We start from the raw sequence: 17,868 nt of genomic DNA, 5'->3' as shown, positions 1-17,868 counted from the left end.
CTCAGGGTGTGTAGGTTACGGGGATTAGTGGGCCATATATGTGGAGTTACAGAGATAGGCCTGGATATGATACTTTTTCAAAGAATTGGTGAAGACTCGATGGGCCAAAGGGCCTCCTTCTACACTGTGGGAATTTTATGATTCTATAAACATGCCACAAGTATTCCATCATTACTGATGAGGGAGGCCAGAGCATCAGTGCCATCCTCAGCCAGAAGTGCTGAGCAGAATGATTAATCTCGGCCTCCTCCTGAGGTCCCCAACATTACAGATGACAATTTGATTCACTGCGTGTGAGGTAAAGAAATGACCGAAGGCACTGCGTACTGCAAACTCTGTCAGCCTGGCAGTACCCCAGCAATGGTACTGAAGAACTGTGCTCCATAACCAGCCATTCCCCTAGCCAAGCTGTTCCAGTACAGCTACAACACTGGATCTACCGGAAAATGTGGAAAAAAACAGGGCAAATCTAATCTGATGAATTGCTGCTCCATCAGTCTGCTCTTGAACGTCAGAAAAGTGTCATCCTTCCAGTGCCTCATGAACATCACTGCAGGAGTTTCTGAGGGTGATGTCCAAATCCCAACCACCTTCAATTGCTTTATCAATGTCCTGCCTTCCATTATAATATCAGTAGTGAGGATGCTCACTAATGATTGCACAATGCTCAGTACTGTTCACAATTCCTCAGAGACTGAAGCAGTCCATGTCCATAAACAGCAAGACCTGAACAAAACCGAAAATGCTGGAAAGGCCCAGCATGTCTGACAGCTTCTGTGGAGAGAGAACAGCTAACCCTTCGAATCTGGGTGACTCTTCGACAGAGCTAGCGTCTTAAGGTCTGAAGAACGTTCAGGCTTAACCTGATAAATGGCAAGTAATGTTTCACGACACAAATACCAGGCAAGGACCATCTCCAACAGACGGGAATATAACCATATTCCCTTTACATTGAATGGCAGCACCATCGCTGAATCCTCGACCATCAACATCCTGAGTGGTGGGAGTGCACTGGGACCATTGAACAGACACTGAACTGTAAACACTATGGCTCCAAGGGTAGATCACAGTCTGGGAATTCGGAGATGAGGAACCCGCCTCCTGTCTCCCAAAATTTTGCCCACCATCTCCAAGGCAAAAGTCAGCAGTGTGATGGAATCCGCTCATCTTGCTGGATTGACTGCAGCTTCAAAAACACTGAAGAAGCTCATCCATGGAAAAGGAGCCTACTGGATCAGCTGGCCATTCACCAAACAAAACATTGACTGTCTCTACCACTGACGCACAGTGGCAGTATTTTACCACATACAAGGTGGAATGTAGCAGCTCACCAAGGTTCCTGAGCCAGCATCATCCAAACAGGCACTATGCATCGCCGAGATGGCCAAGGATATCAGAAGGATGGGACACCAACCAGCTTCAGATTTCTTTCCAAACCACACACCATTCTGCCTTGGAATATATTGCTTTTCCATCACTGATGCGGGATCATAATCCCGGATGTCCCTTCCTAGCGGTTTTGTACCAGATGCTCTGCAGAATTTAAGAAGATGGCTCACCACCTCCTTCTCAAGGGCAATTGGGGATGGGCTGCAAGTGTTTGCATTGCCAGTGAAACCATCATCCCTTGAAAGAATTAATAAAGACACAGCTGCCCACTGTAGGGATGGGTAATTGTGCCTGTGTGTAACCCAAACTCAGTCGCAGAAGAGAGAAAAAACAGCTGCGACAGGACAAATAGTGTGGCCATTGCACAGGCCAGAGGAATTCTAAAGATAGATCTGGTGGAACTACTCAATATACTCAGCGAGGGTCTCAAATGTCCTGGTGTTGTGCTGTGTTCCATACAACCTGGATCTAGAGTGGAGAAGCTTTGAACAAAGTGTGATGCAACACAATGTTGACCAGATGCTTCATGATGAGGAACCCCATGGACCACAGGCCAGGGACATGGGATATGTGTCAGGGAGGATAGAGATTTAGTAATGCAGACATGTTTTCCAAGAACCTGAACTCACACAGCCATTCAGTGTAATAAATCTTCACCATCTCCAGCACTGTTGCTGTTTCTGTGAATGTTTTATAATTTCCCTGGAGCCGTCACTACATGAAACAAAGGTATTGAAATTGTATTGACCTCATTCAGTGCTGTATTTCCCATCTCACATTCCCAGTGAACTGTTAAACACCCAGGAATATGGTGAGGGATTTTTTTAGTGGTGCTCCATCTCTGAATTTATTGAAAATACATACAGAACAAAGGGACCAGTAATAACAAAGTACAATCCTGTGTGTATTAACCTGGTGGTGTTAAACTTCTTACTGTGTTAACCCTGTGAAACCCAAGGATCAACCCCACCATGACAACCACCCCCATCCCCGCACTATCCGCTGAGCTGCTTGCAGCATCTTACCTCTCTCCTCTGAGAATTTCGATGCCGTGGCCTTTGTCCTCGGATTTCCTGGGTCCTGGAAGGATCCGGCCAACTGTAGGTCCTCTGCACAGACGCTGGAGTTGTCTCCATCATCATAGTTTCGTGAGGTGCTGGTGTCACAGTCGGAGCAGAAGGGGATCCACTGCCCACACCAGGGGCATCCTGAGAGGAGCTCCCAAATACTGCAGGCAGCCGCTCCTCTATCCATTCAGGGCAAACTGGACCCTCCCTGCTCAGCTGGGGAGCTCCTGACAGTTACTCCAGGCACATTTTCCCACCCCTCCTGCAGCCCGTGTTCCACAGAGCTCATGGAGGTGGTGAGAACATGCAGGCTCATGTGTATTTCCTGTGAGTGAGAGGCTGGATGTGACTCTCCATGAAGGTCACCAATCTCTCTGTGGAGGATGCTATTTGTGCTCATACCTGAGACATGGTAACACTGCTGACCTGGATTGACTCCTCCATCCTTTGTGTATGGATACACAGAGCCTTTGGAAACTCCACCGAATGTTAAAATACCTTACACTGCAGCTCCAGTATCTGCTGCATTGTTAAAGACTCCAGTCACATTTCATCTTCCTGAAGCTGACAATGACCTGTCCCCTCGAGCGTGAGTGAACTCAGCTATTCCTGCCTCCATCAGCTGCTCGAGTATGTCTGTGCTGCTCTGTGCTGCCTGTTTGTAACCCCTTTGCTAATCGTGTGAGACAGTATCTGCTCTGGTGGAGGTTATGGGGAATAATGTGACAGAGCACCCTCTGTGAACCCCTCCTCCTCTTCTGAGGTAGACACTTGTCTCCCTCTCGCAGCAGCTGTTGATGTGTGAGAGAGTGAAGAATGTTAGAGGGTAATGCACATTGCAACATGTCCTGGAGACTGTTCCCAATCCAGAGCTCCATGTGACCAATGGAAGACACACAAGCACCAGGTTTTGGACTCAGCAGCAGAGTCTCTCCGGTGCGCATCCATTCACTCACTCACTCTCTCTGGATCCACATCCCATCTCACCATCCAGACTTGCTTGGGTTGATGTGACAGGACTCCTCCTTCACTCCTGAGGGAACAGAACCTCCCTCCAAATGGAAATAGCCTTGAGAATTTCCAGGGTAGTGTCAGCGAATTGGGTTTAATCTGCCTTCTGCCATTTCAGCCCTTTGTTCATTAACCAGGGCTCCCTCACTGCTCCCTTCAAGCCTTTAAAAGTGCTGCTGGCTGCCTTTAAATCTGGTGCCAGCTTTGCCTGAATGGGGTCTTCCCTGCAGCCAGTGGTTAAGCTGTGGAATGCACAGGATTTTGGGGGAAGGTAGGGGGATGACTCTTCGTGAGTTGATCATTTGGAGAGTCAGTGCAGACACAATGGGCCGAATGGCCTCCTCCTGCTCTGTAACAATTCTGTGATTCTGCCTGTGCTGCCTGAGTGCACGGATTTCCCGAACCTGTCAGATATTTATGTGCCTGTTTGGTTACATGTGGAGTTGGTTAGTTCATTTGGTTTGGTGTTTCGAGTGTGATGTAGAATGATGCTAAGTTTGAGGGTTGGTCCTCTTACCGGCTGCGGGGTTCATGGAATCCCACCTCCTCCCATTGCCGCACGTTTATTAAGTTGTATCCCTGAAGCTACATGTAACAAATTGTCTCTCTCTATTGGAGAGAAATACAAAGAACAAAGAAAATTACAACACAGGAACAGGCCCTTCGGCCCTCCAAGATCGCACCGACCATGCTGCCCGACTTAACTAATACCCCCTACCCTTCCGGGGACCATATCCCTCTATTCCCATCCTATGCATGTACTTGTCAAGACGCCCCTGAAACGTCGCCACCATATCCGCTTCCACTACCTCCCCCGGCAACGAGTTCCAGGCGCCCACTAGTCTGTGTAAAGAATCTGCCTTGTACATCTCCTTTAAAACTATGCCCCCTCGTAATTGACTCTTCCTCCATGCGAAAAAGCTTCCGACTATCCACTCTGTCCATGCCTCTCATAATCTTGTAGACTTCTATCAGGTCTCCCCTCAACCTGCGTCGCCCCAGTGAGAACAAACCAAGTTTCTCCAACCTCTCCTCATAGCTACTGCCCTCCATACCAGGCAACATCCTCGTAATCTTTTTTGTACCCTCTCCAAAGCCTCCACATCCTTCTGGTGGAGTGGCGACCAGAATTGAACACTATATTCTAAGTGCGGCCTAACGAAGGTTCTATAAAGCTGCAACATGACTTGCCAATTTTTAAACTCAATACCCTGGCCGATGAAGGCAAGCATGCCGTATGCCTTCTTGACTACCTTCTCCACCTGCATTGCCACTTTCAGTGACCTGTGTACCTGTACACCGAGATCCCTTTGCCTATCAGTATTAACATTTTATTGAGGACTATGGCTACTAACACTGTCCACACTGCAACATCACCAACTTCCAGTTGAAATATCGATAACATTTCCAACCATTATCATCACAGAATTCTTACGGAGCACAATGACGCCATTTGGACCATCGTGTCTGAACCAGCTCGCCAAATTAGCATTCGGCATTTGTGTCATTCTCCAGCCTTTTTCTCGTATCCTAGCTCATTCTTTATATTCAAATAATCATCTCATTCCTTTTTGACTGCTTCGATGCAGCCGACCTCCACCACACTTCCCGGCTGTGAGTTCCAGACCCGAACCACTGCCAGTGTGAAAAAGGTTTCTCTCTCATCATCTTCAACCCCACCACACACTCCATTCCTGCCACTGACCATCCCATGGCCCTCCCTGTGACTCAGGGAAAGGACATGGGAATCCTGTGCTCTTCCCTTTCACCATCATCCTTTTTGTCATTTAATCAGTCCGGCACTTCCATTTTGTTCTTTCCTTGTCACCCGCCCATCCCCAGCTCCCTGTCACTTAAAACCATTTAATTCACTGCTACTCCCAAGTTTTAATTTTAGCTAATTGAACTGAAACTAAATCTGTTTCTCTCTTCACAGATGCTGCCTGTCCTGCTGAGATTTTCCACATATTTTTTTCATATTTCAGATTTACAGCATCAATAGAATTTTGCCTTCTATATCAACTGAAGTTGTGTTTCTTGAATGTCCCGCGCTGTACATTATTATTGTTAATGATCTTATTCTTAAAAACACTGTGGATTTACCCTGATTCCTGTTATTTTTCTCTCTGATCTCCAGTCTGTCTGGTAACGAACTCACCGATTCTGGTGCCAAGGACCTGGCCTCTGCTCTCAGTACAAACCGCTCACTGATAGATCTGGATCTGGGTGTCAATAAACTGGGAGATTCAGGAGTGAAACTGCTGTCTGTGGCTCTGAGGAATCCGGACTGTAAAATACAGCAACTGCAGTAAGTAGCAGACTGTGTGAGATTGTGTTTATAATAACTGAATATTCAACAATATAATTTGACCACTGGTATTTGTATAAAAAACACTGCCCATTACTATTGGCATCAGTTATGAATAAGGAAAACTGCTTTTCCTCTGACTCCTGTTGCTTCTCTCTCTGATCCCTGAGCAATGGGATGTCAGTCCCACAAATCCTTATGTTGAGGGTGTGGGGGAATAACATTATGGTGCACCCTGTGAGATTCTCTCCTCCTCCTCAGATGTGCACAGTTCTCCCCGGGCACAACATCCATTGATTTGTGAAAAGGGGGGAGAGTGAGTGGATGACAGTAAATGGAGGACAGGACATGGTGGTGGAGTCTCGCTGTTAGTAACAGATGTCAGTACAGTAGCGAGAGGTGAACTTAGTTCCAATGATCAAGATGCAGAATCAGTTTGGGTAGAGATAAGAATTAACAAAGTTAAATGATCACTTGTGGGAATCATTTATAGGCTCCTAACAATATTCAGAATCTCCGACACAGTACACAGGAATATTAATGGGGTCTTGTAAAAACAAACTGCAATAATCACGGGTGATTTTAACATTCATGTACAAAGAAGAACAAAGAGTCATGCAGCACAGTAACAGGCCCTTCGACCCACCAAGCCTGCGGCAACGACTCATTCTTATTCAGACCCAGTACTTATTGCTCATACGCAGTTTCTATTCCTCTGTTCATCTCCCGTTCATGTTTCTATCAAGATAAACCTCGAACATTGGGAACGTTCCTGCTTCCGTCAACTTCACTGGCTGTGCATTCGAGGCACCCACCACCCTCTATGTGAAAACTTTCCCCGCACGTCTCCTCTAAACTTTCCCCCTCTTGCCTTCAAACTGTCCCGTCTTGGAGTTGACATTTCCACCCTGGGGAAAAGACTCCAACTATCAACCATATATCTGCCTCTATCAGGTCGCCCCTCAGCCTCCGTCTTTCCAGTGAAAACAATCCGAGTTTATTCAACTTCTCTTCATACCTCAACCAGACCAGACGACATCCTTGTAAACCTTCCTTGCACCTTCTCCAAAGCAGCCACATCCTTCTGGTTGTCTGGCGATCAGCACTGCACGCAATATTCCATGTTGGGCCGAACTAAAGTTTAATACAGCTGTAACATAACTTGCCAACTTTGATACTTGATGCCCTGGCCAATGAAGCAAGCATGCTGCATGCCTTGTTGACCAAGTTATCCACCTGTGTTACCACTTTCAGGGATCAGTGGACAAGTACGCACAGATCCATCTGTATGTCAATGCTCCTGTTGTTTTTTTCAGACAGGGAAGGCTGGGGGACGACCATGTGGAGTTGTATCAAATTATAGAAATAAACCTTACCCCTTCGTTTTAGGAGACAATAACCAGGGGCATAGATTTAAGGCTTTGGGGAGGGGTTTCAGAGGAGAATTGAAGATGACACAGTGTTTAGCATTGCTGCCTCACAACGTCAGGGACCTTGGTTTAATTCTGGCCTCGGGTGACTGCCTGTGTGGGGTTTGCATGTTCCCCCCATGTGTGCGTGTTTCTGTCAGGTACTCTGGTTTCCTCCCACAGTCCAAAGATGTGTAGATTAGGTGGATCGACCATGCTAAATTATCATTTCATGTTCAAAGATATGTAGTTTCAGTGGATTTGCCATGATAAATGTCCAGTGATAAGCAGTTGTGTGGGCCTGGCATTTTCGGACAATCAGTGCAGAGTCGATGAGGCGATTGGGCACCTTCTGCACAGTGGGGATTCTATGGTTCTGTGGAAAAGTTTTTTCACCCAGAGGGTGGTGGGAATCTGGATCTCACTGTCTGAAAGGGTGGTGGAGTCAGGAACACTCGCAACATTTAAGAAGCATTCAGACAAGCACTTGAAATGCCACAGCAGACAAGGCCATGGAGCAAGTGCTGGAAATGGATTAGAATAGATTGGTCTTGATGGCTGACACAGACACGATGGGCCGAAGGGCCTCTTTCTGTGCTGAAAAACTCTATAAAGGCCCAGGGGTTGGAAGTTACGAACCAGAACCTGAATTTTCACTGATTCCTGTGATTTATCTCTCTCTGATCCCAATGCAGTGGAATGTAATCACATTGATTTTTGTGCCCTGGGTGTAGGGGAATAATGTGACGGTGACTCTGAGGACCCATTCACATGCTTAAAGGGGGCACACGTCACCCAGTCACACAGCCCTTGATTTGTGAGGAAGAGTAAAGAGTGAATGGAGGCAATTGTTAAGATGCAGACCAGAAACTCCAAGGTGTTTTGTGAAGTTAGACTGGACCCTTGGTTTTACATTTGATTTTGGCATTGATGAGCATGAGGTGTTTCACTCCAGGTATGAATCAAGTGACCCACTAGGATGCTTTTTTCAAACACAGTTTATTTAAGAATGCAGTTAGAATATAACAACAAGAATTAGCATAACCTTTACCAATTGCAAGACTTAAACATGACACAGTATAACTCTTAACAGCTCGCTATCTCTGTTGTTCCAATATAAAGCAATACCCACAGACATACAGCCTTCTCCAACATTTGTTAGCACAAAAACAAGTAAGCTCACGTGATGTCGATTTCCAGCTTTTTACCACTTCTGGAGAGCCAACAGACAATTGTTTTCAGAGACGGATGTCGCCTCCGAACAGCCCAACCGCAGAGAGGTAACCCCAGTCTCTGACAGCCTCCAACACAGCAACACTTAAACAGAAAAAACTCCAACTTCAGAGAGGGAAACAGCACTGCTGTTTGTCTTAACTTCAAGCAGCTTCTGAAAGCAGAATAAAAACTAGAATGCTCTGTGAAAAATAGCTGTCCCTCAGTCACATGACATAACCTGTCAATCACCCGCAATCAAGCTCTACTCTGCCATCCCAGGGGAAACACTGAAACAACAGAACACTGCATTAGTTCAGATTAAAATCAACATGATGTCAATTATACTGCTCCAGTAACAATAAAGGAAACCGGCTACAGATAGCACGGTGCCGACAACATAACCTGCAGAGAAACATGATTAAAATAGAAACTAGAAGCAGGAGTCGGCCATTCGGCCCTTCGAGCCTGCTCCACCATTCATTTTGTTCATGGGTGATCATCGAATTCAATATCCTTCAATGTTCAGTATATTTCTTCAAGACATAGTTTGTAACAAAATGTACATTCCAACACGTCCTTCAGCCGGGTCCATGTGACCGGTGATGGGCACACGAGCCCTGTATGTTACAGGTGCCAGAGAGTCTCCTGTGTCCATCCATTTGACCGCACACTCTCAGCTCCACAACCAATATCGCAATCAGCGATTTCCCACACTATCTGCTGTTCTCCCAGCTCCAGCGCTGCTAATTCTACGTGTAAGGATTACAAGATCTGGACGCTGTCAGCATTTTTACTTCATTCCCTGACGTTTCGTGCTCTCTTCTACAGGCACATAAAGTTCCATTGTTACTCTCCCATCAAAGACACAAGCCTATGCTGGTGAGAACCTGACTGACCGCCATGTCTACGCAGGGAAAGCCTCTTGCCTCTGACCATCCCATTCTCACAGTGCTAGAGTTAGCTGACTAACTAGAACTCTGCAGAGAGAGGCTGACATGTCTCTGACAGTCGATGCTGCTGTCTGAGCATTGCCTGTGTCTGTGTGGGGATGGCCTTTCTACCATTTCACTTTCATTCTCATTCGACCCCATATGCCTCAGATTATATGCTATAAAATGCTTCACCACCTTGTCAGAACTTGGCAAGTTATTCATCCTTTTGCCTCATGCAACCATATTACCCACGCCTACTCAGGTCTCCAGTAATCTCCATCCCGATATACTTGGATTGATGTGGCAGATACTGTCCAGTCCTGAGAGAACAGCAATTTGCTCCAAACTCACGTAGCCTTGGGGAAGAGTACCAAGTGTTGCCAAGTGCATCATTGAATTGAGTTTAACCTTTCTCCTCCCATTCCAGCCCTGTGTTCTTAACCAGGTCTTCCTCACTGGTCTCTCCAGAGCTGCTGCCTATCAAAGTGCTGCCCGTGCCAGCATTGCCTGAACCGGGACTTCTCCTGCAGCGAGTGGTTAAGGGCTGGAGTTCACTGTCTGAGAGTGTGGTGGAGACACGTTCAGTTGAAAATTTCCAAAGGGAATTGGATTATGATCTGAAAAGGAAGATTGTGCAGGGTTACGGGGAGAATTTGGGGGAATGACACTTAGTAAATTGCTCATTTAGAGAGTCAGTGCAGAGAGCATGGTCCGAATGGTCTCCTTCTGCTCTGTAACAATTCTCTGATTCTACCTGAGAGAGATACCAATGGCCCTTTGTGGACACTGGCTAAATTACCTCACCCTGTTTACACTGCAACATCACCAGCTTCCAGTTAAAATCTCGATACATTTCCAACCATTATCTTCACAGAATTATTGCGGAGCACCACGAGGCGAAATGTGTCTGCACTGGCTCACCAAACTAGGATTAGGAATTTGTCTCATTCTACTGCATTCTCCTCGTATCTTTGCACATTGTTTCATTCGCATGTTCATCAACTGTCCTCTGTGATGCCTCGAATCAGCCTGCCTCCACCACACTTCCAGACTGTACATTCCAGACCCGTACCACTGGTATCGTGAAAAAGGTTTCTCTCTCATCATCTTCAACCCCACCACACACTCCATTCCTGAGCCACTGACCATCCCATGTCCCTCCCTGTGACTCAGGGTAAGGACATGGGAATCCTGTGCTCTTCCCTTTCACCATCATCCTTTTTGTCATTTAATCACTCCGGCACTTCCATTTTGTTCTTTCCTTGTCACCCGCCCATCCCCAGCTCCCTGTCACTTAAAACAATTTAATTCACCGCTACTTCCAAGTTCTAATTTTAGCTAATTGAACTGAAACTAAATCTGTTTCTGTTTTCACAGATATTGCCTGTCCTGCTGAGAATTCCTAACATATTTTATTCATATTTCAGATTTACAGCATCAATGCTATTTTGCCTTCGTTGTGAACTGAAGTTGTGTTTCCTGAATGTCCCGCGCTGTACATTATTATTGTTAATGATCTTATTCTTAAAAACACTGTTGATTTACCCTGATTTCTGTTATTTTCCTCTCTCTGATCTCCAGTCTTTTTCGTAACGATCTCTCAGATTCTTGTGCCGAGGACCTGGCCTCTGCTCTCAGTACAAATCGCTCACTGACAGATCTGAATCTGGGTTACAATAAACTGGGAGATTCAGGAGTGAAACTGCTGTCTGTGGCTCTGAGGAATCCGGACTGTAAAATACAGAAACTGCAGTAAGTAGCAGACTGTGTGAGATTGTGTTTATAATAACTGCATATTCAACAATATAATTTCACCACTGGTATTTGTATAAAAAAACACTGCCCATTACTATTGGCGTCAGTTATGAATAAGGAAAACTGCTTTTCCTCTGACTCCTGTTGCTTCTCTCTCTGATCCCTGAGCAATGGGATGTCAGTCCCACAAATCTTTATGTCCAGGGAGTGGGGGAATAATGTTATGGTTCACCCTCTGAGGTCCTCTCCTCCTCCTCAGATGTGCACAGCTCTCCCCGGGCACCGCATCAATTGATTTGTGAAAAGGGGGAGATTTGAGTGGATGACAGTAAATGGAGGACAGGACATGGTGGTGGAGTTTCTCTGTTAGTCACAGGTGACACTACAGCAGCGAGAGGTGAACTTAGTTCCAATGATCAAGATGCAGAATCAGCTTGGTTAGAGATAAGAATTAACAAAGTTTAAAAGGTCACTTGTGGAATCATTCATAGGCCCCTGACAATAGTCATAATAATGGGGTCTTGTAAAAGCATACTGCAATAATCACGGGTGGTTTTAATCTCCATATGCAAAGAAGAACAAAGAAGCATACAACACTGTAACAGGCCCTTCGGCACACCAAGCCTGACTCCTAATCCATATTCAGACCCAGTACTTACTGCCCATTCGCAGTTTCTATTCCTCAGTTCGTCTCCTGTTCATGTGTCTATAAAGATTCATGTTGGACATTGGTAACGTGCCTGCTTCCACCACCTCCATTGGCAGGGCACTCAAGGCACCCACCACCCTCTGTGTGAAAATCTTCCCCACACGTCTCCCATAAACTTTGCCCCTCCCACCTTTATCCTGTGCCCTCTTGTAGTTGATCATTCCACCCTGGAGAAAAGTCTCTGACTATCCACCATATTGATGCCTCTCATAATTGTGGATACCTCCATCAGGTCACCCCTCAGCCTCCCTTTTTGTAGTGAAAACAATCCGTGTTTATACAACCTCTCTTCATAACGTAACCCTCCTTGACCAGGCAACATTCTGGTAAACCTTCTTTACACCCTTTCCAAAGCATCCACATCATTCTGGTAGTGTGGAGAACAGAACTGCAAGAATTATTCAAATGTGGCCAAATAAAGTTTCATACAGCTCTAACATAACTTGCTAACTTTTATACTCTGCCCCGGTCGATGAAGACAAGCATGCTATGTGCCTTCTTGACCACCTCATCCACCTGTGTTGCTACTTTCAGGGATCTGTAGACTTGTACACACAGATCCCTCTGTAGGTCAATGCTCCTGTGGCTTCTTCTATTTACTGTATAAATAGCTCAGATTGTCAAAAGTTGAATAAGAGATTGGTTCACAGAATCTATTCAAGCAATTTCTTGGAGAAGCACGTTCCAGTGCCAATCACACAACAAGCTGTTTTAGACATGGTGATGTGCAAATGTGTGGCGTTTCCAACAAAAATAGATTCCTTTCAGTTGAAAAACAGCAGCAGAAGTGTTCCAGCCGTTGCTAATTCAAGGACTGTATTAGATTAAGTGAAGATGTGGCACCGGGGTTGGCACTGCTGCCTCACAGCGTCAGATTCCCGGATTCATTCCAGCTTTGGACGACTGTTTGTGGAGTTCTCACGTTCTCCCCGTGTCTGTGTGGGTTTCCTTCGGCTGCGCCTGTTTCCTCCCATAGTCCAAAAAAACTGTGCAGGTTAGGTGGATTGGCCATGCTAAATTGCCCGTTAGTGTCCAAGATGTGTAGGTTAGGTGGATTAGCAGCGTGAATATGTGGGGTTACGGGAAACCGGGCAACTGCAGATCTATTAGTCTGACATTGATGGTATGGAAATCCTATAATAATCTATAATAAAGGAAGTGATAACAGAACACTTCGAAATTAATGGCAGGATTAGACAGGGCCAACATGGATTTATGAAAGGCTGGCACGGTGACACAGTGGTTAATATTGTTGCATCACAGCCAGGGGCCCGGGTTCAATTCCAGCCTTGGGTGACTGTGTGGAGTTTCCACATTCTCCCCGTGTCTGCGTGTGTTTCCTTTGGGTGCTCCGGTTTCCTCCCACACTCCAAAGATATGCATGGTAGATGGATTGGTCATGGTAAAATTGCCCTTAGTGTCCCAAGGTATGTAGGTTAGGTGGATTAGCCCGAGTAAATTTGTGAGTTTATGGGGAGCGGACCTTGGTAAATTACTCTGTCAGTGTGTCTCGATGGGCCGAATGACGATTCCTACACTAGGGATTCTATAGTTGCATGATTCACACACAAGAGGTTATTAAATAAAATTGGAGCACGTGGGATTGGGAGGAATATACCAGCATGGATTGAGAACTGATTAATGGACAGAAACAAGGAGTTGGAATAAGTGGGTTACTTTTGGGTTGACAGCCTCTAACTAGTGGAGTACGGCAGGGATCAGTGTTTGGGTCTCAGCTATTCAGAATCTCCATCAATGATATGGATGTGGGGATCAAATATAATATTTCCAAATTTGCGAATAATGGAAAACTAGGTGAAAATCTGAATTGTGAGGAGGATGCAAAGATGTTTCAAGGGGATGTGGAGAGGCTCAGGGAGCGGCCAAAGGATTGCCAGCTGGATGACAAGGCGGGAAAATGTGAGGTTATCTAATTTTGTAGAAAAAACAGAAATTAAGGCAACTCCAATTAAGGCAATTTGATACCTTGTTCATGAGGCACTGAAAGCTAAGATGAGAGCAATTAAGATAACAAATGGTATATTAGCTATTATTCTAAGAGGATTTGAGTTGAGGGAAAAGATGTCTTCCTGCAATTATATGCAGCCTTGATGAGACCAACCTGGAGTATTGTGAACAGTTTTGGTCTCCTGCCCGAAGCAAAGATGTACTTGGCATGTAAAGAAGGTTCACTAAAATAGGTCCAGGGACAGATGGGTTGTCCTATGAGGAACAAAAACACTTTATTCTCAGGCCTTTAGAAGAATGATCGCTGAACTTATTCAAACCTCCACTAATTTATGGGGTTCAATTGGCCAGATGCAGAAAGGATGTTTCCCCTTGCTGGAGGGTCTGAAACCTGGGACACAGTCTGAGAATAAAGGGCAGTTATTTAGGCTGAGATGAGGGGTATTTGTTTTCCATTAGAATGCTGGTGAATCAAGGAATGCAGGGATAATGCTGGAAATGGTGTTGAAGCAGAGGATCAGCCATGGTCACATTGAATGATGGAGTGGATTTGAAGGACAGAATGGATGACTCCTGCTCCTGTTTCTTAACGTTCTTATTGCAATAGGAATGGAAGGTAAGAGTAAGAAGGTTTTGCTGCAGCTTTACACGACCTTCATGAGATCACAACTGGAGTAATGTGTATAATGTTGAGCTCTTTATTTTAAAAATGATAGAACTGTATTAGAACCAGCTCAGAGAAAGTTCACTCGGCTGATTCCTGGGATGGAGAGGTTTATTTTACGAGGAAAATTTGAGCAAATTGGAGCAATATCTCGGAAAGTTCAGAAGATTAAAAGGTGATCGCATTGAGGGGATGAGACAGGGTCATTGCTGAGAGGCTGTTTCTTCTTGTAAGAGAAACCAGAACAAGGGGACAGATTTTAAAATGTAATTGTCAGTCCGTTAAGACTGAGATGAGGAGAAATTTATTTTTTAGATGGTGGCTGGTCAGTGGAATTCTCTTCCCTGGAGACTAGTGGTGGCAGAATCATTGAATATATTCAAGGCTGAGTTAAGAATGATTTTGGATTGAGAAGCGAATCAAGGGTTACGGGGGAGCGACAGGGAAAAGAGTTGAGACTACAATTAGATCAGCCGTGATGGAGTATGCTCGAGGGTCTGAATGGCCTTCTGCAGCTCCTAGTTATTTTGTTCCTATCCCAATACGTCCTTCAGACTGCTCTCTGTGACCAGTGATGGATAAACAAGCTCTATGTTTTGTCCTCACCAGGCGCTCTCCTGTGCCCATTCATTAGGCCTCCCACTCAACCCATCTCACCAGCAGTAATTACCCACTCTGCCCCCAGGCCTTCCTGATCCAGCACTTCATCTTCCATTGGCGTAAGGATGGCAAGACCTGGATTTCTCCACTCTTCACTCATTCCCTGATGATGTTTGCTCTCTTTCCAAACACATAAATTGTTACTCACTCATCAAACACATGCACTAGCCCAGGGTTGTCCAACGTGTGGACCAAGGGGCGAATGTGACCCTCGAAGCCCCTCAATGCGGCCCCCGGAGCGAGTTTCCAGAATCTCAGTCACACAGTTCAGTTTGAATGGAAGACTCAGCATGGAGCTGCTCCTCCAATCACATCCCGTTTCTTTCCCATGTTTGCTGCTGCTGGGTTTTTGAGCCAATCTGCAGCAAATGTGGGAGAGAAACAATTTGTGATTGATGAGGATTAAACTCTAATAATCATCTTTATTTATTACTCATTATTGTGCTCAGCAAGTTGTTTCTTTTCATATCTCAGTTTAGTTTTTAATTGAAATTTCTGCTGTGCCAAACTTTATCATTCTGAAATTTACTCATCGGCCGCTTGAGTGAGAAAAACATTGACGTTTGTTTGCCCAGTGAATATGTTGGTCAACCCTGCTCTAGCCTATGCTGGTGCCAGCCTAATGGACATGTCTCTGACAGTCAATGCTGCTGCCTTTGCATTGTAAGAGTTTTAACAACACCAGGTTAAAGTCCAACAGGTTTATTTGGTAGCAAATACCATTAGCTTTCAGAGCGCTGCTCCTTCGTCAGATGGAGTGGAAATCTGCTCTCAAACAGGACCCAGAGACACAAAATCAAGTTCCAGAATACTGATTAGAATGCGAATCCCGACAGCCAACCAGGTCTTAAAGAGACAGATAATGTGAGAGAAGGGAGCATTAAGCACAGGTTACAGAGATGTGTATTGTCTCCAGACAGGACAGCCAATGGCATTCTGCAAGTCCTTTGCATTGCCAGTGTCTGGGTGGAGATGTTCTTTCTACAATTTCCCTCTCATCCTTATTCACATATCAGGCTGTGCTGCACTCACCGTGGCAGAACACATCAGGACATTGATCCTTTTCCACTTTGTAACCACGTGTCTGAAACCTGCTCACCTCCCAGCAATCTCCATCCAGACTGGCTTGTACCGATGGGATAATCTCCTCCCATCCTGAGGGAACAGGAACTCCCTCTGAGCCTGAGCAGCCGGGAGGAGCCCCTCCAGGGGCTTGCTCTGGTTTCTGACATTTCAGTCCTTCATTCAATAAGCAGAGCTCCCTCGCTGCTCCCTCCAGAGCTGCTCTTTGAAAGTCCTGCTGGCTGCCTTTGGAGATGCTGCCAGCATTGCCTGAACTGGGACTGCCCCCTGCCAAGGCTGCCTCAGTGGGCAGCTCCCCCTGCCTGCCAGCCGTTAATTGTCCGCCTCTGCCAATATCACCTTCATAACTCTGCCTATCCTGCCCACACGGACACACCACCCATTTCCAATCCCCATGTTGGGACTTCAGAGCTTCTGGTAAAATCACAGCCATTATCTTCAACCTCACCACAAACTGCATTCCCAAACCACTGACCATCCCATGTCCCTCCCGAGCCACTCCGAGGAAGGACACGGGGATCCTGTGATTATGGTCCTGTCCCATCATCACTTTTATCATTTAATCACTCCTGTAATTCCAGTTTGTCCTTTCTTTGTTTCTTCCCCAGCCACCCACCGCTGTCACTTCAAACCTGTCAATTCACTGCCCGTTCCCAGTTCCAATGGAAACTCAAACTTTACCCCTGTTTCTCTCTTCACATGTATTTAGCTAACCTGCTGAGCATTTCCAGTTTATTTATATTTCATTTTCAGCATTGAGTATTTCCTCATTCTACAGAAATGCAGGTTGTGTTTTTGGAATGTCTCATACAGTACATTATTATTGTTATTAACAGTATTATTTAAAACACTGGGGATTGAGCCTGATTCCTGATATTCCTCTCTCTGGTCTCCAGTCTCAGTGATAACGCTCTCACGGATTCTTGTGCTGAGGATCTCGCCTCCGCTCTCAGTACAAAACAGTCACTGAGGATTCTGTACCTGGGATTAAACTCCTTCACATATCAATCTGTCCCTGCTCTCCGCCGCCTCATACTGACCTGCAGGAGTCTGGAACGGATCTCGTGAGTGTTTGTGTTAATTTTTAGTGTAACAATTAAAATATAAATGGATTTAAAATATAAATGGGCCTGAACCTTACAAGCAGCAGCAATGGTAAGCAGATTGCCGGTATGTTTAAAAATTCTCCCAACCTGAAACTGCTGCATATTTCTCCCAGGATCTTCGGCACTGCGACCCTGGGAGCTCCATCAGAGCAGACAAGAGTCGGGGAAGAGACAGCACACACCCTATTTACAGCACAGTGACCCCGGGGATCTCCATCACAGCAGACTAGAGTCGAGGAAGAGGGAGTGCACACCCTGTTTACAGCACAGTGTCCCCAGGGAGCTCCACCAGAGCAGAGTTGGGGAAGAGAGAGCACGCACCCTATTTACAGCACAGTGACTCCGGGGGACTCCATCAGAGCAGAGTGGAGCCGCAGTAGAGCGAGCACACCCTATTTACAGCACAGTGACCCCGGGGAGCTCCATAAGTGTTAGTTGATTGTGGGAGTGAATGGGTTGGTGTGTCGCTGGATGAATCGTTAGTCAGGGAGCTGGGGAGAGGTTCAAGGATTAGTTCTGGGTGTCGGGAGGGTGGTCGAGTTGTATTGTGTTGGGTTGGAGGGTTAATCAGCAGTTTGGATGGTGGCTGGGA

General features: G+C 45.9%; 1 protein-coding gene across 1 annotated transcript in view; it reads left to right on the top strand.

Annotated features, from left to right (window-relative positions):
* LOC144487306 (NACHT, LRR and PYD domains-containing protein 3-like) overlaps positions 1 to 17,154 on the top strand; it is a gene marked incomplete at its 3' end in the record, with an annotated part of 28,043 nt that extends 10,889 nt beyond the window's left edge. The window contains exons 4-5 of the mRNA XM_078205386.1: positions 10,913 to 11,083; positions 17,067 to 17,154. Coding sequence (XP_078061512.1) covers positions 10,913 to 11,083; positions 17,067 to 17,154 — 259 coding nt within the window. The remainder of the gene's footprint in view (positions 1 to 10,912; positions 11,084 to 17,066) is intronic.
* Between the last annotated feature and the right edge of the window lie 714 nt (positions 17,155 to 17,868).

The sequence above is a fragment of the Mustelus asterias genome, unplaced genomic scaffold, assembly GCF_964213995.1.
Source record: "Mustelus asterias unplaced genomic scaffold, sMusAst1.hap1.1 HAP1_SCAFFOLD_725, whole genome shotgun sequence".
Lineage (NCBI taxonomy): Eukaryota > Metazoa > Chordata > Chondrichthyes > Carcharhiniformes > Triakidae > Mustelus > Mustelus asterias.
This window is presented reverse-complemented; position numbering and strand designations above follow the sequence as displayed.